At 36.9% G+C, this 20,964-nt stretch overlaps 2 protein-coding genes across 3 annotated transcripts; one reads left to right on the forward strand and one right to left on the reverse strand.

Annotated features, from left to right (window-relative positions):
- Window positions 1-691: 691 nt before the first annotated feature.
- Window positions 692-5,492, reverse strand: LOC135587145 (chloroplast stem-loop binding protein of 41 kDa b, chloroplastic-like). Its single transcript, XM_065078190.1, has 10 exons — window positions 5,187-5,492; window positions 4,977-5,111; window positions 4,770-4,856; window positions 4,036-4,126; window positions 3,829-3,883; window positions 3,353-3,413; window positions 3,046-3,267; window positions 1,933-2,049; window positions 1,735-1,824; window positions 692-1,013 (listed from the first exon to the last, which is right to left on the reverse strand). Exons 1-10 carry the CDS (start codon window positions 5,304-5,306, stop codon window positions 834-836), a joined length of 1,158 nt encoding a protein of 385 aa, XP_064934262.1. The 5' UTR covers window positions 5,307-5,492; the 3' UTR covers window positions 692-833.
- Window positions 5,493-6,114: 622 nt separating this feature from the next.
- LOC103993701 (protein PELOTA 1) lies at window positions 6,115-20,610 on the forward strand. Of its 2 annotated transcripts, none has more exons than XM_009413868.3 (17): window positions 6,115-6,254; window positions 6,513-6,634; window positions 6,762-6,844; window positions 7,239-7,314; window positions 7,827-7,901; window positions 7,972-8,028; window positions 10,594-10,639; window positions 11,927-12,002; window positions 13,733-13,808; window positions 13,891-13,923; window positions 14,055-14,123; window positions 16,112-16,218; window positions 17,897-17,969; window positions 18,106-18,144; window positions 18,551-18,645; window positions 20,094-20,200; window positions 20,312-20,610. In XM_009413868.3, the coding sequence occupies exons 2-17, from the start codon at window positions 6,584-6,586 to the stop codon at window positions 20,383-20,385; spliced, it is 1,137 nt and encodes a 378-aa protein (XP_009412143.1). In that variant the 5' UTR covers window positions 6,115-6,254; window positions 6,513-6,583; the 3' UTR covers window positions 20,386-20,610. The 2 variants fall into 2 exon arrangements, with proteins under 2 accessions (XP_009412143.1, XP_009412144.1); XM_009413869.3 differs by having other exon boundaries at window positions 6,128-6,254; window positions 6,574-6,634.
- The last annotated feature ends 354 nt before the right edge of the window (window positions 20,611-20,964 follow it).

Here is a 20,964-nt window from a genome sequence, read left to right on the forward strand (position 1 = left end):
TGGACTGGCTGTCAAACAACATAGCGAACAAGGTTTGATTCAACCATGCTTTGAAGTTTTTGACGTCGAGGGAGATGGCTCGATTTCTCACCTTGCGCTTACCTTCTATTTTTATTTGCAGGCATAAATATGGAGAACCATTCCTCGTTCGAGCTGAAAGTGTCAAGGGTTTGTAATCCATTTATTTTTATTTCCTGTGTTTCTAATTTTAGCTTGCGACATCATTCCTACGTAAATTATTGTATCTGCTCTGAGATTAGGTTTTGATGATCATATTAGCATTGGTGACAGAATGATTTATTATAAGGTTCGTCGTATCGTACCGTACCGATGTTTTAATTCGAACTCGATACGATACGATACCAGTGTACCGGACGATACATCAGGGTGTATCAAACAATTTTAAATTTTTTTTCATACTGTAGCATTGTAACAGTGCTACAGTATAATACTGTAGCATTGTAGCGGTACTGGACGATCCACGTATCGGTAACCTATCAGATCGATACATACCGTCCGGTACGGATGGTACATTTCGATATGACAGACCTTGATTTATTATGCATAGCCTAAGTTTTTAAAGCTCGTTTCTAACGTTGGTTTTGATCACCCATCATGTTTCGAGACTGAAGCAGAGGAGCTGTCCCATTGGCAATCATGCAACAACGGAAATTACCAAATAACAATAGAATAAAGAAAATGAGACACGCTATGATTTCATTTTAAGTTGCAATATATTACTAAAAATTAACAAAATAGTTTGGCACGAGCTGGGCACGTTGAAGGCTTCGGACGAACTCGCTTTACAGTTCGTCTCCTTGAGGAAAAATAATTCAGCTTTGCAGGACGAGTGACTTGCCAAGAATCATGTCGTCGGTGGTGAAGTCCGCAGGTTTCCGAAAAGTCCCTCGACCAAAGTCCAGGTTGTATGAATCTGCAAGACCCTCTACCAAGCCAAACTCCGGTGCCCACCCGAGTTCTCTTTGTGCCTTCTCAATTGATGCAAAGAAATGCTGCAACATGGGAAAATAGTTTATCATGCTTAGAATACACTGCTCATTTCTGCACAAACATTAACTGCTTGATAAGAAAAGGTCCAAAAACATTTTTTACGTAGGAACCCAATTACAGCATTAATACGGTTAAGAATTTTATTGAAAGAATGTGGAAGCACATTCTATATGTGAAAAAAGAAAGAGATTGACAAAACTATGTTTCTATCAGCTACTTGTCCTTGCTACCAAGTTTCCTTGGTTTGGCACATAAAAGATGGGAGCATTTTTAACAAGAACTTCACTAATAGGATTTCGGTTATGTGCAATTTAAAGATTTACATATGGTTCAGCATTATACAAAAATTAAATAGTCTTAAGCATCTTTGCTTTTTAAAAATTACTCATTATGTAATCTTCTTGCTTCACCAGCTTGATCACCAAAGCTCTTTTAATATGAATCAATACTCAACCTAGCTGTTAACTTTGATAATAGTTTCATATATCGTCTTTTACTCTCCAGAAATTTAGATTTGCACTATTACACTCTGTTATTGTCTTATTTTATCCTATATTTTGGAACATTTAAGTGGGACTTTTTTCTACAAATTTGTGTTTTGCAGCCCATTGTAGCCCGTTCAGTACCGATAAAGATGCAGTCCATCAGCCTTGCATCCTTAAAAGAAGTGTACACTCCACTGGATAAATCATAGGTCCTTAAACCATAAGGATTTAAGCTTACCTGATCGCGAAATGGAAAAGCTTTCTTTTTTCCAAAATCAAATTCCTTGGGGTTATAGTGAACAATCTCTGGCTCGGGAAACCCAGCACCCTGCAATTAGATAAACAAACAACAACAACAAAATGAACCCCTAAAGAAACCAATAAAATGAACATGTAACATCAACAGGAAATATTTAATTTCTAAGTTATCAATTACCTTAGCACATGCCCTTGCTAACCCATCAAAGGTTACATATTTAGATCCTGAGATGTTGTAGACTTGCTTGCTTGCTTTTGAATTGCCGAGAACCGTGACAAATGCCCGTGCCAGATCCTGTAATGCAGTTGCTTTATCAAAGGCTGCCAACAAGCTGACTTTGTAAATAATCATTGCCTCTAGGATAACCATACCATATTTCTGAAAAGAAGTGAATATAGCTACATAATAACCACAATGATATAATAGAACCTCGAACATCCTTTGATGAAGAACTGCTCAAAACAGAAGCAGATGCTAAATGAAGAGGCATATGGTGGCAAAAGAACCAGGGACTGATAAGTGGAACTGATACATAGGGTGAGATACAAGAACTTATTGGGTGGAGCTGACATACAAACTTCTTGCAAAAAACCACACAATAAGCATCATGCTAAATCAAAACCATTAAAGATCGATAGCTGCATATATTTAGCTGTGGATTGGATTGAGGAGTGAGCTTGTAGCATGTGAAATCAAGAGAAGCTGCTTAAATGATGTGATCTTTGCGTGCCATATTAGGGTCCCAAGCATGGAACAAGGACTTATTTAAGATCACTTTGAAATGGATAAAATAATTGAGGGAAAATCAATTAAGCAAGTACTAAAATCCAATCTTTTGAACTAAATATGCATTATTGGGTATATAATTAATAAACTAAAAAAATTGGGAAAAAGAAAACCGCGGAACCAAGAATCTTTTGGAACAATTATGTAGGGAGGCATGGATGAAGCATAAGTTTTACCAAAGGAAGAGACTGCAAAAATAGAACTGACTTCTCTAGTGGAGGATATAGCCTTCAACAAATAGGAAATGGGCGTAACCAATTAATATTGACATGGCAAAGTAACAACTCAAAACTTTGTCATTTCAATTACAACAGCAGAGAAAGCAAGCCTGCAATTTCAACCAATCAAATTTATAGGGTAAGCTGGGACAGATGCTAGATAAAGATTGAGCACTCGAGTTTTTATGGTGGCTTGGAGATGTAAAATTATCAGACTTGAAAGGTCCAATTTTTGTTGTGCATCTACAGAGAGATATAAAGTTGTTTTATGTGCAATTTTACCAACCTTAACATGTCCAAGCTGGGTGATTTGAACCCCAGAATTGGGGACTGGAATTGGCCTTCCAGCCTTCAAACGATGGAAGAACCATTCTTCCACGGGGTTGTAATTCAAGGGTCCATATATGTAGACTGGCCGTATGGAAGTCCAGTTTACACCCCTGGAATCCAGCAAACTCTCTGTTTCAAGCTTCCCTTTGTGCCTGCTCTTTGGGTCAACTGCATCAGTCTATTAATTGCTTTCATGAGAAATTAGTGATGCCAAAATAAAAACCAGAAACTTAATTTCCATAATGTCAGGCCAAAAAAATCACCTCAAAATGTGGCAACAAATCAGATTTAAGATAAACTCCAGCAGATGAGCAATATATGAACCTGCAAAAATTTCCAACAGGCATGCCAAAGGATATAATAGGAGACTATTAAGATAAATTACCATGGTGTTTAAGAGCATACGAATTAAAAAGTAAACCAAGACCACCAATTTGATGAAAATCATGTTAGATTACAACAAATAACTAGCAATGATAAATAGTCCTTAAAGTAAAGTATTTAATGAACATTTAAGAAGAATATAAATAATGTGTTGGATATACTTTTGCTTTACAATGACATACTATTGTTTCAACATTTTACGAATCAGGAGATTTGAAAGTGTATCCAAAGACAGTAGGTTAATCAACATTGTCAAAACCATTTCACAGCATAGATTATCAACTCTACAACAATTTCACTCTTCCATTTCCCAACTTTAAGAAGAAAAATGAGAGAGAGAGAGAGAGAAGCTTACTGCTCTAGTTTTGGCAGTGCATCCAATATAGGCTCAACCTCGACAGCTTCACGACCTGAAATGTAGGATTAAATTAGGCTCAACGTCAAATATAGTGATGTTCATAATTCAGGTACAAGCAAATTCATCCTTCAGTCAATTATATCTTGCAATAGTACATATGATGAACAAAAGATTAGGAGAACTAAAAATTAATTGAAGGTTCACCATTAATGTCATAAATGACATCAAAGCCCTTAGCTGCAAGGCTCGTCTTCACGAATTCAAAGTCCTTTCTGTCCCCTTTCAGATGCAAGATCTGCAAGCATGGGTAGCCAAGAAGTAACATATCATAATCTAAAACTAAAACACTACACATATTATTAGGTATATAACCAATTTAGTGATAACATGGGTGCTCATAAGATTGAAACACAACATGGGAACCGGCAATACTTGTCTGATTCCACTTACACGATTTTTGATACTCACTCTCAAAGCTTATATTTGTATTGGGTCATTTCCTAATAGCTTAGACTTGGGGATTTCTGGTAACTGAATAAAACATTCATCATAGTATCAGAGAAGTTCATGAGTTCAAATCCCTCTTTCCCTGTGTTTGTTCTTTCTTTGGGCTCACACCAGATATTCCTAAACTGGTTTGCACATGAGAGGATACGTTAAATCTTACAATTACTAAGTCTTTTCGGATTAATGTGCGTCCGATAAAATCTTCTTCACTCACAAAAATAGCAGGATTAAAAAAGACAGCATTTTCAATCATGTTACTTGAGAAAGTATTAATGAACCATAGAAAGGGCTATATTGGAAAGCTAAGTCAAAGATCATCATGAAGTTCTAATATTGCATAAAAAGACTCCATCTTCATGATGCCCAACCAATGTATGCATGTATCAAGCAAATTCAAGAGATCATTTCTCCTAAAAAGATCCAAAACTTGCCTTGGATTTGAAATCCTCATAGTCCTGATCAGACTCACCAGGCAGCTGCTGGGTGATGGGTGCCTTCCCCCGAGTAAACAACGTCACCTACCAACCACAACACCTACCTTCTTCTATTACATGTCCACTGAAATAGAATAACCAAAAGAGCATCCCAGAATTGCTCTTATTGCAGGAGTCAACGTAGAATCAACAAGAAATCAAAACCTGGTGGCCCTCTTTTACAAGGAGTCTGGACAAGAACACACCAATGAATCTGGTGCCTCCCATGATGAGGATCTTCTTGGCACCTGATGCAGTGACCTGCAAAGCACCCTTTGGCTGCCATGTTCTCCTCCTCTTCTGCACAACATTGAAGTCGGACAACAGCTTAGCTTAAGAAGGCGTCCCCCAAATGGAAGGGAGATGGGTCCTTACTTGGAGTGAGATACTGAGGGCCGCCCCGCTGAACTCAGACAGAGACGAGGGGAGGAGCGGGGAGGATGAGGAGGCCCAAGGAGAGGCCTGCCTTGGTTGCATCGCCACCAGCCTAGCCATGGCCCCTTCTTAGGCGAGCGGAGTCGACGGCCTCGCGAGGTGAGCTGATGCGGGTTAAATTGGTTGCGGAGGTGATGATGGAAGACATCGGCCGTCCACTCTCGTCCGCTGCCTCACGTTTTGGCGAGGATAAGAGACGAGCCCCCCCCCACCCCCCGCCTTCGCTCGTGTCCACAGCTTTTGGGTGGAGAGACACCTCTCGACCTCTGATCATCTGCACAACTTTTAAAGGTCTGGTATCAACGGTTGGATGAGTAGTGGAAACCCCGAGTTGTCTTTTCCACACTAAAAGCCCACCGTGGTGAGATGAGACATTGCACGAATCTTTTTGATCATCTGCACATCTTTTAAAGGTCTGGTATCAACGGTTGGATGAGCAGTGATTCGATGCAGGTACTGTTTTAAGCTCCGTGTCTCCCTCTCCTGCCCAGGTACTGTGTTAAACTACTTCCAACACACAAGTAGTGTTTCTATGCTCCAATTTGATCTGCCATGGTCCAAACACAATCACCCTGTTGCAGATTAATTATCCTTGAGGGCATGGATGTCTTGGTATGGAGTTTCAAGTGGACTGATTTCATATAAAGGATTTTGATGCATGACACTGATTGTTTCATGAAACACTGATTTGGACATCCCCATTTCATGAAACATAATTAATCACAATCTGCCAAATCCTATGATCTTTTCACAAATCTATATGGGCCGGCCCACAAATCTATATGGGCCTGAAACGTTAGATCCGGCTGAAACGGGCCCAACCCGGACCCATCGAACCGGACGATAAACCGGTGTTGAAGGACCAATAACAATGTCCGCGAGCACTGCCGTGGGACTCGATGGTTCTGCTTCCTCGCATCCACCTCGCGAGAGGGAACACGTAGCGGCTTTCTTGTATCTCAATCCGGACTTCTTCTCCCCGATCTCCTCGTTCTCCTTCTTTGCAAGGTACTCATCTTAGGGTTCTGATCGACCCCTTGTCGCCCTCAAGGAATCCGACATTTCTTTCCCCGATCGGATTCGGCCTTGTTTTCCGTTTCCGTGTCCAATTGGTTTTCAGCGGAAAGACATCACGATTCGGGACTGTGACTCTCTCTCTCTCGATAAATTCTTTGTGCTGGATGGATGTCAGATGGGTCTCTTGACTGTGGTTTCGTGCATCTCTAATTGATTCTCTAAGAGCCTCGTGGTTTGTGTCACGAGCAGTGGGTTTGAGCAAATAGGAGACTGATCGAGCGCCGCTTACCTTCGTCCTCCCCTTTCGCAGTACAAGAGATATGAAGCTCGTCCGCCGCGACCTTGTCCCCAACGGCCCCGGGGGCGTTAATGTCTGTTCGTTTGTTCCTCTCTTATTCTTTCACTAGGGTCTGGAACCCTAGATCTCTTTTAGAAACGGAACTTGGATTTCACCTCTAATTTTTTCGCTCTTTGTTACTGGCTTTGCGTCGTCTGCAGCTCGTCCCGGAAGAGGATGATGACATGTGGCACGCGTACAATCTGATTTCTGCAGGAGATACCGTTAAAGCTGCGACCGTCAGGTAATTTTTTCTTTCTTTTCCCTTTTTATTTTGGTTTCTTGGTCCGCTATGTGTAATGAGTATTAAGGATTGCAGCTTATTATTTTCTTGTACTTGTGTCGGTGGCTTGATCCCGTGTTAGCAAGGTTGCCAATTTCTTGTTAAACAGTAGGCTTTTCGTTGATTGTATATGTCAAATTGTTCTTGATGTGATGGGTTTTAGAGAACATTAATTGTTGTGCACCTTGAAATATTAGGTCAATTAGCATTTGAACTTATAACCTCATGCTCCAAGGGCTTACTGATCTACTTCTGTATCATACCATCTCTCATATGATTTGGTTATGCAAATAATGTTCATTCTTAGAAAGCATATTCTGGATTTGCTTGTAACCAACTTTCCACCATGTCACAGGAAGGTCATTCGAGAGATGGGTTCTGGTGAACGCAAGTCTGACCGTGTTAGGTTAAAGCTGGAAATTAAAGTTGAGGTATTATTTGGTTTATCTCTTAATCAAGCATTCAATATATCCTGTTCAAAGCTTATCCTAGATACTGTGCACAAAGTCAGCATGTGGACTGTTGGAAGGTCCCTTGATAGTATTGTGAGTGTTAGGAAAGCAACGGGCGAGTTGATGACCATGATGGTGGAAGAATAAGCAGTTTTGTTGGTTCAATCTGTTGTCCTACATTTTGATTTTGAGGATTATATTTGGCATATGAGGGTGTCATCTCATAATGCATGACATCAGCATATGACGCTTCCATGTCCATGATCTCCTTGGTTTTGTATTTATTGAATTTTTTTCTTATTTGATAATTTCTTCTGTATTTGTTGTTTTTTTTGTCAGATAAATCGTTGCATCATTTATCTTCTCTTTTGTATACTCGCTTTTAATTTTCTCATTTCTTCTATAAAGTTCAAGTGATCCATGTTGGTTCCTTTGTTATTTGAGTTTATGAATATTTTCCCTAACTTTGAACATTGTGTTTGAATTCATAGGGCACAGATTATGATAAGGAAGGGTCAGTCTTGCGTATAAGGGGAAAGAATGTCCTCGAGAGCGAACATGTTAAGGTAAACTATCCATAATTTTTGTCTTAGTCACCAGCATTCTGGAGTTGCTAACTTGTTTGTACCATGACAGATCGGACAATTTCATACCTTAGTGATTGAGCCACATAGGCCATTTCTGCTAAAAAAGGTATAATCTGAACTATTACCATCTAAATTTTAGCTAATATTTTCTGCATAAGAATGATTAAAACTACTTGTACCTAGATCTTTCATTCTGTGATATGGTTAAGATTTGAATAACCAGTTAATTTATAATGATCAAATTTTAATTTCTTTTGTTTCCTTTCGTAATCAAATGGGGAAAAGGAAATACAGCAATATTCCTCATGTCATTGCCCTTACTCATCAAAATAAATAGTTTAAGCTTTGTAATGTGTTTGAAATATGACATCTTGTTAACTTAAGCGCTGGTTGATGTATGGTTTAAAAAACTGGTCACAACTGCAATGCTCTGGTTGGTTCTTACTTGTCCAATAAAGCATCATTAGTAGAACCATAAGCTTGGTATTGCCTATTACTACTTCTTTATTATTGTTTTGTGTTATACCATGGTTTCATACTAGTCTAACAGGTAGTTGAAACGAGTATTGGCTTGTATTTAAGACCTTGCAACGTAGACTTCAATTACATGTAGCATATTTGGATATTTCAACTAGTTGAATTCTGGTGTAATTAGGGGTTAGGAAGATACCTACCAAGCCAATTATTTGTTTAGACTTGATAGAGTTCAAGGATTCTCATGTTCAATAGAGTTGTAGCCTGTTCCTTCTTGTTTCCTTATTTGAGTCAATTGAATAACTATACTTTAGTCCATTTTTCATTTTTTATCTAGGTTGAATTTACAGACTTATTTGTTTCAGTCCAAGAGCCAATTTGTGCGTACTGAATATTTCACTATATTCAGTCATTAACATTATTTCGCCATCTTCCAGGTACTAGTGGGACAAACTTGAATAACCGGAAATTTAGCTGATGTGTCGCTTCTGTTTTTATTACAGAAATGTCCTTGATAAAGTAGGATTAACCACCGGTTACTACACTAGTATTTGTAGGAAGGCAGAGAAGAACAGGTCATAGGACCATTATTTCTCTATTCTCCAATATTTGTGGACTGGATTAGCGACTGGTCACTACACTATTTGAAGTATAAAATCTCTTTTTTCGATCTTTTGGTAGTGTGAGAAAACTGGCCCGACAACCATAATATTTGTAATAATTAAACATTGGGAAGATCTTTTTCTGAAGCTTTAATTTTTTGTGTTTTACTTTCATATATTAGCTGCTGGTTGTAGAACTACAAAAATGCACATTTTATTTTTAGGTCTAACGACAAAAGAATGTATAAGAATTTATAAATCAATTGACTGTTGAATGTCCATCTCTTTTCTCTCTTCAAGTGAGAATTCAACAACCTTTCCTACTTGTTGGTGGCTATTCACCATTTGTGTGTATTGGTAAAGACATAAAGCTTTTTGTTGGATGTCAATTGCCCAGTTGCCATAGCACAATCCTTCTCCTTTCCGCTTGACTGTTGACAGAAAGGTTCTAATATTACATGTAGATAGGTAGAATTAAATAATATAGTAGTCCTTAAATTATTTGAGGGTGTTGCCTCAACAAGTTAAAAGGCAGTGGTATCACCGTAGCTGATTCCATAAAGCTACAAATGAAGGCTTTCTTTGATTGTTGTGGGAAGCAGTGATTTAAAAAGCGCTAGGTGCCAAGGTCCAAAAGCGCTTGGCCCAAGCGCTCGCCGGAGTGAAGCGAGATGCTAAAATATAAAAATATATAATATAATTAATAAATATAATTATTTAAAATTTTAAATAAAAATATGCTATTAAATTAAGAAAATCTAAGATATAAAATCAAAATAATATATTATTAATCTAACAAATACAAATACTATTATTAGTATATTGTTAACAGTATACAGAAGGAGAAGAAGGAAGAGGAATGTAAGGGGGTGTTGAAAGAGAAAAGAGGAAGCGGCAACGGCAGCGGGAGTGTAAGGAGGTAGCGGCAACGGGAGCGGGAGCGGTGAGCAGCGATAACAGCAGCAGCAGCGAGCAGCGGGAGCGGCAGCGGCAACGAGCAGGGTTAGGGTTGGGCAGCGACAGCTGATATCGGTGCTTTAGTTGGTTCAATTGAACCAACTAAAGCACCGGAGACCGAACCAGACCTAAAATGCTGGTTCGGTCACCTGGTTTAACACAGGCGCTCGCCCGAAGCGCCCAGCGCCTGGGCTCGGGTGAGCGCCCAGCGCCTGGGCTCGGGTGAGCGCCCAGGCGGCGCCTCTTTGAAGCGCGCCGCCTGGAAGTGAAGCGAGGCACTCGGGCCTCGCCTCGCCTCGCCTGAGCACCTTTTTAAATCACTGGTGGGAAGTCAGACATAACCATTTTATCTATATGAGTATGTTGTTTCTGTCACCTGCCTGTTATTTCTGGAGTTATAGTCTTGCCATAATAATTAAGAGGTGGGAGAAGTATCTTGTCTTGTGAAGTTATATCGATAAAGAACGCGTCCTTTGAGTTAGCGTTGACCATCAAGATAATGTCAATATCTTGACCTTTGCTGGATCACTTTGTATGAAAATAAACTTGTTCATCCTTTTTACATAGGGGATGATTCTGCTTATACTTTGTTTCTTTTTTATTCTTGACAGAGCAGTTGTTTTGGTTTAATAATGTAGGATATTTGGGATTCGGTGGCACTCGATATACTTCACCAAGCATGTGGTATGCTCCCTTTAAATGTATATCTTTCGCAAATAGTTTCAGAACTTTCCACTAATTTGTTGTTTGTCGTGGTTGCTTGCAAAATGTTGATAATCTGGATGTCATTTTAGTCATCCATGAATTGTTTTAAGCATATTACTCTAAATCAGATCATGGAATGTGTATTTACTACTTAGTAAACCATGGATCCTTAAACCTTGTTGTACCTATTCCTTGGTTAACGTTATTGCTTATCAAATTACTATTGGACATGTAGTTTTAACTTTCTGAATACAAGGCAAGGAAAGGAAAATCATTGTATCTTGGAGTTTGAAAGTAGTGAATTAAGTTTGTTGAAACCTTTACTCATTGTTTATCGTATTTTCTCACATATTGTTGAGACCTTCACCATTACCTTTCCTTCCACCACCATTTCTGGGCACAGAATGTTCACAAAGCATTTCGTTGCCTTGCGAGACTAACTGTTATTTTCTTCTAATCTCTCTTAAACTGCAAGAGTAACTAAGATTCTTAGAAGAACAAATAGTGGTTTATTTCCTGATCTTGTTCATAAGTGATCTTACTTAATCTACTGCTGTTTAAGTCCCATTAGAACTCCTGACAGGTATATGATAGCAATTGTATAAAATAACATTTGGACCAGTACATACCAATCGGTATTCATTAACTTGATGTAGCACCAATTGCATCTCGATACTGCTTGGTATATCAGGCAGTATATGGCGGTTTGTTATCTGGTATCTTATTTTTGTTCCTACCAACAAGTTTTCTATTAATCCCAGACTGGATTTCTGAGAGCTGCTTGTAGCTTACTGAGCACACTGTTTATGCCACTGTAATCTGTGCAGTAATCCATCTTCACATGACCAAACTGATCTTCATCACTATTTTAACATATTGATCAATTCATCATTTTGTATGATTAATTAATTTGTGATGTGAAGTTTATAATATCCTTATTTTTTTGCCAACATTCTTTAATGTTGAGTTATGGATAAACATCTGCTCGTTAATCCATAATCTAGACTAACATGAACTTCGCCTTGTGTTCATCTGGAAATATAGGATTTACATTTGCACTTGATGAACCTCTAATTGATTGATTTCTCAGATACCTATGCTCTGTCTAAAGTGTTTATTAATTCCTTGGAAGGATAAGTATTAGTAAATATTTTTCATCTGGTTTCCCAGTAATTTACACTTAAATGTGTTTGTAATTATTTTTTCCCTTGAAGTTGAGGTGAATATTTTACTTGTAATTTGATACTCATGGTGAATATGTTTCAGATCCTGCTGCAAGTGCCGACCTAGCTGTTTTTCTTATGCAAGAAGGACTAGCCCACTTGTTCCTCATAGGGAAGAGGTAAGTGATACTAAAAGAGAATGAATTGGTCTTAGGACTTCTGTAAATTAATTATTCAGTTTGTTACTTAAACCACCAGTCAGAATATTTGTTATGAATACCTAAATGTTAGAAGACAACCTTAATTGCTTTTTTGGCAGAAATTTTATAAGATGTTTTTTTCTGAATTACCTTTTTTGTTCTATTTTGTTGCAATTCATTGTTAGTAATTTGAGATGGATAGTGTTGTTACATGAAGCTTCCTTCCTAGTGGCTCATCCTAAATAAAACTATGTGAGCAATGTTTGAAAAGTCACCATGTATATGTGTTTCTTCTGCAGCTACTAAAGACTTTTGAAAATGCACCGTCAGTATTACTTGTATCCTCATGGTTTTAAGCATTTTGAGTAAGTCCACTGAGGCAGTGTTTTTATTGTAATGAGACTTCATATGCTTTTGATTTGTTGAAACCATGATCTATTTTGCCGAGGGCTTTTGCAGCCTAGGATTTTTCAGTCCTTGCTTTTTGTATGGCTGCTGGGGATACAAAACGCATTTGCTTTTTGTATGATAAGTTGGTACGGGACATTGTCTGAGATTGTCTTAAATAAACAAAAAACCAAAGGAAAGGGAGGAAAATCATTGAATAATTGGTATAAACATTAATCATGCCTGTGGTTTCTTGGTGTATCCTCATTGAGTTGAGAGAGTTCAAACTTCTTGTTATCCTTCTTTTCCTTTTCTTCCCCCCCTTCTCCTTTGTCATGTATCTTGAGGGGGATTTTGCCTCACCCGTTGGGTTGATCATAAATGCAGTGAGCTGTTTGATTGTCATAAATTGTTATTACAGAGACAGTAGGACGAGGATGTTTCATTTAGGTACTATGACATGTGCAAGTAATTATATCTTGGATTAGTTGTGTAAGAATAGTTGTTCTGTATGTTTGTATGATGAAAAATAACATGGGACCTTTTGCTTTGTTATCCTCTTTTTAATAAGTGTGACACCATCAAAGTTGTCAAACAAGAACTGAAAAATCCCATACCTTTCAAGGGGTTACTCGCCCTAGGAATTTTTATAACTTTGATGGTTCTGAACTTGTTTTAGGTAGACAGTTCTGCCATCTAAAATATATTGGTATGCACCATTTCCAGCATCTGTCTTGGCAGAGTGCCCTCACAATCATGTGTTGGGGGGAACAATAAAATAGAACTTGTAGGTGTTGCAACTAGTATTCACATGGGCTGCAGTATGTTTGATTTTGCACATAGGCTAAAAGTGAAATGCTCAGTGCAAGCAGTACATTGGTGCATGTCTGAGGCATCACTATAATATGATGAAGCTGCATGGGTATTCTTGTCTGTTGTTTGGTCTTTTGCATGTGTGAGGCATCACTATAATGCTTTCTTCTGTACCATTCTTCTAGTTATCCATATTCTTTTTTTTATCCCAAAAAAAGAAATCTGATTCCCAAATTTTTTAGTTAGTAAACCCAATTGACTGCCAGAACAGGACCAATAAGCTAGAGAGTGGAGAGAGACACTAAGTTATTGATGCTTACACCCAAAGCAATAATCCTTTTGCATAGAACCATATCTTCTGATGTCATCATTAGATTCATGTGTTATTACAAGTTAACAGTGTGCTATTGACTAATGTAGATATATGGCCTCTTTCTCTCTCTCTCTGTGCACACGAATTACTCTTGTACCTTTATACCTAACTAACCAGATGATTGATCTCCAAACAGCATAACTACAACTCGAGCTCGAATAGAGACCGCAATTCCTCGTAAGCATGGACCTGCAATTGCTGGTTATGAGTTGGTATGCCGTGTACTATTCAGTATGGTTGTCTGTAATTCGATGTCCATTTGATCAAAATTAAGCAAAATTATCCATTTTGTAGGCTCTGAAGAAATTTTTCGAGAATGTTCTCCAAGTAAGTTTATTTTGGAAAATATTTTTTTTGGCACTTTTGATATGTGTTCTTAAGCCACAAAAGAGAGAGAATTTCATGTAAAAGTCTAGACATTTAGCTTTTTGGCCTGATAAATTATGCATCTTTTATAGGCTTTTCTGAAGCACATTGACTTTAAAGTTGTTCGATGCGTCGTGATTGCAAGCCCAGGTTTCACAAAGGTCCAATCAACCGACATTTCTAGAAAGAGATTTTTTTACGCAACCTGTTTGTCATATCTGGTTACTTCATAATTCTGTTAAACTTCATTGTTTGTTAGTAATTCCTAGTTCAATTTGGTCTAAATTATATGGTTCTCTTAATAAAAAAAAATGTTATCCTCTTCTGGATTTTTCTTTTTTTGGTTGAAAGAAATCGAATGAAAAGATGAGTACAGATGATGGATGTGCTTGTTATATTACATCTTGCTAGTTCTGAAAGTTAATTGGTCACTAAACAGGAGTTTAATGTGTTCTGCTTTAGTCTCGAGGTTCTTGGACCATCTTATTTGCTATTCTTTAGGTGATATAGTTGCAGAAATTTATTTTTTTGTGGACAAGATCAAAGATCTCATCATTCATTATGCCTTGATTATGATGCTTCAAGGTACATGTTTACCTACTTCATCATGTGGAACAAGTACAATATGGATAAGAAAGGAGAAATAGAAAGTACTTTTTCATTTTCTACTATGATGACGGTAGAAAATACCGACAAATTCATCATGAGATTAATTATTCCAATAAAAAGTAAACTAGTAGGTACTTATTTACTTCATGAATTAGCCTCTTTATCTATTCTTGCATGATCACTCTTGTGTAGGTCTTAACTAACATTTGGTTAGAGAAGTATTTGACCATTAAGAACCCAATAACTTTTCGTCTAGATGGGTGTTGGTCAGCAATCTTGTATCTCATCAAGTGTTAAGTGGTCATAGAAAGAATGAGTTATTACTTCAATTTTTTTGGCAAAGAATTATTGTGGTTTTCCTTGGTTGTAGACTCCAACAGTAACTGAATCAAATGTGCTTGTGGAGCTGGTAACTGTTTTGTAGCATCTTTTGTGTAACTTTTGTATTTGTCAAATTGATGAAATAAGTATTGATGAGTAGGTTCTCAAGATATCAAAGTAACATTACCTCGAAGGATGTTAACTAGCATGTCATCAGGCACAATCATATTCTTCCTCTCTTGAGAGAGGCCATCCTTTGATGTCATTTATGAGCCTCTCGTTGTAGAGCATTATGCGATGAAGCAAATCCTGTCTTTTTTGGAAGTAACTAATAATGAACGAGTACTGTTTTTTTGCTCATGTTATTAGTGAATGTTCAAAAAAATAATTAAACTCAAACCTATTATCTAGGACTTTACAGGAGCTGTATATTCCCATGTAAGTATCAATTGAGGTCCAATGAGGATTGTTCATGGTAATTTAGACTAGAATTGGCCCATATGGATCGAGGTCTTTTCATACCTTGATATCTTATTACACACAAGTACATTCAACCAAGGTATACAGTTTCGAATGATTAAGGGCGGTACATATCGGTCCGACAGTAAACCGGTACGCGGACCGCTCGCTATCGGGCGGTATATATATAGAAGCGACGTCACCCCGCCTGGGGAGAAGAGAGGCGACGTTGCACATTATTTTTTAAAATTTTATATATATATATATATATATATATATATATATTGAATGGTATACCGCTTGGTATACAATATCGTACCGTACCATACCAAGAGAAGATCGAAACTCCGGTACAATATGATATTTCAATCCTTGCACTCAACTGATCCCATAACGAGTGAGATGTGGAATTGTGCCAATGGAGATGGAAGTAGTGTTCATGATAAGTTAAAAATATTATAAGATGTTACCAATCCATTGGAACTAAGGCTTGACGCGAACATGTGTTGGGGATAGTCTAGATTATTTAATCATTTAAAGTAGTTGAATCGTGTATCTCTGATTTTCTACGTTTCCTTTTGACTATTGCAAAAGTGAGTATTTTATGTTTGGAGTGTGTGTTCAATGGTTAATGTCAATTCTATAAACAAATTCATTTTTAGTGTTTGAAAATTAGTACTGTTATTCAATCTTTGTAGTTTGTACCAATTTTGTCATTAATATATGTACACTCCAACTCTTGTTGTTGACTGCATTGCAGGATCAGTTCCGTGACTATTTACTTTTAGAAGCAGAAAGAAGAGAGCTAAGACCAATAATAGAGAACAAATCACGCCTAATTCTTGCTCATTCGAACTCTGGATATAAGTGAGTTCCTAATTCTGTCAGCTAGCCTATTATTTATTAGAGTTAACAGATGTTTGAATTGTTTACAGCAATTACGTTGATTTCTTGAATTATTTCATGAGTTCTTATTTTTATTCAGGATTAGTTTTCAAGTTTGTGGCATTAGGCTTTTCTGAGAATGTAAGCTAGCTTTTAACCTGGCATGTTAATCTGTTCTTAGTGGAGGCATCATCTTTGCTTTGTAATTGGAGTCATTTAATGCCCATATAAGCAACTTTTCTCAAAATAGCTTGTGCATAATTTTTTTATTACTTTTTTAAGTATCATTTGTATGATAGTTCACTTCGCATGGAAACTTACAAACAATAGACCATATAATTGTCTAACAACTGGTTAAACCTTTACTAAATCGCACGTACCGTACCACATATGGTTGTTTCCATTATATTTTTGTTTGATAGGCCTTTAGTGATTCTAAATTTGGAAAGATTGAATGATAAACAGAATTCAGAAACAAGCATGCAACAGAACATGCTAGATGGATTCAATGGGAGCATTATGAACCAGCACTATGCCTGAGTTGAAACAGGAATAGTAGTGACATTCACAGAGCCAGTATGTCCTCCCCTTAGATTGGGCTGCTGGAGCTGGTTTAGGGGTACAATTGGTCTTGAGGCAAGCAATTAATCTCTGCATTTGTGAAGGCCCCACAATGCATGTACTCAACATACTCTGATTGATCAAGGAAAGGAACACTAGGCCGTACAACCCTGTTGACAAACTTGTAGCAAGCAACCATAATCTATTGATGCTGATCAGAAGAACAAGTGAAGGCTTCGCATGTGGTGCATCATGGACCAGCTTGAGATGTAACCTTTCCTTGCAAGCTTAGCAAATAATTTGTCTTTGTCCTTCATTGTCCTCAACACAAATTCAATCTTCAATTATTGCACTCTCCAGCTCTTTCTTCTTCTGTCTCTCTGTTTCTTGGGTATTGATAAACCCATCTAGGGTCTTTGTGCTATTAATCACTAGACATAAGAGCTGTAGTATTGCCAATGAAAAATTGGATAAGAGCTGCTCCTGCATTGTAGTATGTTATTGGTAAGTATTTGGAGTCAAAACTGAGCTGAAGGCTTTTGAGGTTGATACTTTGAGTCTTACAGTGAGTGTAGAGATTGACCATTCACCATCAATGGGCATTGTCCTCATATAGCAACTCATCTTTTTAGAACCGTTGCAGTGCAACATAATGTCCAGGGAAACCTGGGTCACTTGTTGGACGTAGTCCATTTCAGATTTCATATTTAGATCAAATGTCATTTTCATTTGTGTAATTTCAGAGTTGTCAAAATTGAATGATTCTTGTCCAAGTGAGAACTAGAAGATTATAGTCGACGTCAATTCAAAATGTAGAGATTGACATTTTAAAGAAGTCAGAGAATTGCAACTTTTTTTTTCAACAATATTTACATCATCATAAGTTGTAGAATTTCTCAGGTAGCAAATTGTCAACATTTAAGTACAATTGCCTTTCAGGATCTGGTATAGCTTTATTCTTAATTCAATTAAATGATGCTGGATAGAATTGTCATCATTTCAATGCTCTAGTGTAACTATTGCTTCCTTCAACTCTTAAATAAACTATTTTGGATATTACTTGGTACCTTTACTTATTTTTTTCACCTTTCTGGAGCAGACACAGTTTGAAGGAGGTGTTGGATGCCCCAACCGTAATGTCTTTGATAAAAGACACAAAAGCTGCGCAGGAGGTAATAATGTGTAGAGAACTAGTACTATTTTTTTTTTCACTCTCTCTATTTTCCTGATAAGTGCGCTGTGGTTTTTCAATAAAATTTTCATATTTTTCTTCTTCGAATCTTTTATCGAATTTTTTTAATCTTTCAGGTCCGTGCTTTGAAAGACTTCTTCACTATGCTTTCAAATGTAAGCTTGCCCACTTGACTTATTGCTAGCATGGATATAAATCACTTATTGAAGAATGTCTCTATAGCTACAGGATCAAGGAACAAGGGCTACACAATGGCCTTACAAGGTCTTCAATCATGGAGGGTTTTCCTGTAGATGAACACAATGTTGTCCTTAAAAACTAAGATTTAAAGGAGAAATATTGAGCATCTAACATGATAATTTCTGCTAAATATGTGATTAAAGTGTCTATATTTACATGCAGAGTAATTCTATTTATAATCATGCCTTTGACATCCTGATTATGTGGACAAATATTATGCTAAATTTCTAAGCTCAGTAACATGCTTTCTTAATGCTGCTTGCCCTAAATTATAGTTTGATGTTTGTTTTTGGAAGATTATGAAATAACAAGTATATTCAGGATACGGCACGCGCTTGTTATGGGCCAAAGCATGTTGAGGTTGCACATGAGCGGATGGCCATCCAAACTCTTCTGATCACAGATGGCCTTTTTAGGTAAAATTTATTTTCTTTACTCAGTTTACCATTATCCATTGGGACATTATTTCTTGTTGTTATTGGTATTGTTTATCATTATCAACTATTTGTTGGAGTCAATGTCATGTCGGCAATCTATTGATATAGAATTTTAGTGGTATTGTTTATCATTATCAACTATTTGTTGGAGTCAGTGTCATGTCGACAATCTATCTATATAGAATTTTATTGGTATTGTTTATCATTATCAACTATTCATTGGAGTCAATGTCATGTCGACAATCTATCGATATAGATTTTTTGTACTATGTAAATTATGATGATCTAAAATCTATCACATTACATGCATATGATTATTAAATTTATGAAATAATCATTTGATACTGGGCCTTGTCAACTGTTAAGCTAAATAGTGACTTTTTGACAAGCTAATTAAGCAGATATGTGCAGAGCAAGGCAAGATTATTGTTGGGAAAATATTTAAACTATCATCTTTATTAACCATATTTGATAAAAGAATAATATTGTCTTACCTGAGTAAAGAAGTTAAGTTTTTAAATTACTTGCGTTGTTACTCAGAGACAAGCTTGAAGGTTATCAGGTAATTAGTGACTAATCATTTCATCTAAATTTACTGTATGTCCTATAGATGTCAAAGTTTCAGTGGCTTCATTTGAAGTAGTTAGTGTAGCATCACTTTTTTGTGTCATTGACCTTGTTGTGCCAACTGCCAGCTATATAACTTGTTCTATCATGCTGACCCAATCATATCGATGGCATCAAATAGAAGAAAAAATTATAGAAATATGGAAACAGAAAGGGTAAGGACTGACCTCTTCTCATGAGGGTTTATGCTAGTGGCTGATTCCCAGCTTTTATATTGGTTGGAATTGAGGGAGGTTAGAGATCGAGTCTTGGTTCTGCTTTTGCGCCATGACTTGAGGCAGGAGAGGATTGGCTCAGCTCATGTTTGCAATGAGATGAATTGAGGAAGTTGAGGGGTTCAGGTTTATGTTCAGTATGATATATAACATTAAAAATGTGATATATAACATTAAAAATGCTCTTGAGAACGGGGCTGGCTAAAGTGTTTAGGCATTGGGCCAATATTCAATGTAGTAAATTGTCATATCATATATGTTTATACTCTAGAATAGATCCAACCTAGACCATTGAAGAAGAGATTGCAGGATTTGAATTTGAATCACCTCTGTGGATCGGTCATAAATGAACAATATGTTAGATGGAACAAAACATAATAATCAGGTCCTTGAGTGCTTAGGGAACAGAGGAAATAAATAATCAATGGTGATGAAATATATTTAGTAGGCAATTCGATTTGTTTCCCTCTTATTTGACAGTTATTTGAACTTCTATTTTACGTTACTGTATATTGAGTTTGAGATTGCTCAATGTGTTGTATATTTCTTGCTAAAGGTGCATCTATATAATTTTTTGTTCTCCAGAAATTCTGACATTGCGACGAGGCAAAAGTATGTTAAGTTTGTCGAATCAGTCAAGGATTCAGGTGGCACTGTACATATTTTTTCTTCAATGCATGTATCTGGAGAACGTGAGTAATGATCTTTGTGGATATATGGGCTTTTATTTTTTCTGTGCCATATTTCTTTTCTTTTATAAACAGCATTTCATTACATCATTCATCATTTTTGGGCTCATGCAGAACTGGCACAGTTGACGGGAGTTGCAGCTATACTGCGCTTCCCCTTGCCAGACTTGGAGGACATCGAGATGTGAGAGAGGAGCTCCTCGAGAGCATTTTGTTCCAAGGCCGCTCATGTACCAAGGATGCTTCAATTTCCATCAGCTTTCTGCCATAGATTTGCTATTGAACACAGTGGAATCCAAGGTGTATTATTTATTCACCTGATGTATAGGGATGCTGTATTGCCAATGACTAGCTATATAATGTAATGTTTAATTATACAAGCTTAATCATAACCGTGCGGCTTTCTTGATGCATCATTTGATGGTGATGTTTAAGCTATAAAAAATAGCTGCTTGATCGTGTAAAGAAGAGCTAATCAGTAATTCTTGAGTGTAATTTTTGTTGGACTTTTCAGTTACTTCCATGAATCCTCTCATTGCCTCTCTTGTCACATTCTTTTTTTTTTTTTTCTTTCTTTCACACGATGATAATATCATCCGGAGTCAAATAAATAAATATTTTTTTTTATTATTTTATATAAATTATAAATATTTATTATAATTTATTTATTCATCAAAATAAAATTCAAAAGTAGTCATAAGTTTTAGTAAAAAGCGTAGTGATATCAATTTAAAAATAAAATTCAACTAATTTTATCTGAAGATAGA

Source organism: Musa acuminata, chromosome BXJ1-8 (genome assembly GCF_036884655.1).
Source record: "Musa acuminata AAA Group cultivar baxijiao chromosome BXJ1-8, Cavendish_Baxijiao_AAA, whole genome shotgun sequence".
In the NCBI taxonomy this organism is placed as follows: domain Eukaryota; kingdom Viridiplantae; phylum Streptophyta; class Magnoliopsida; order Zingiberales; family Musaceae; genus Musa; species Musa acuminata.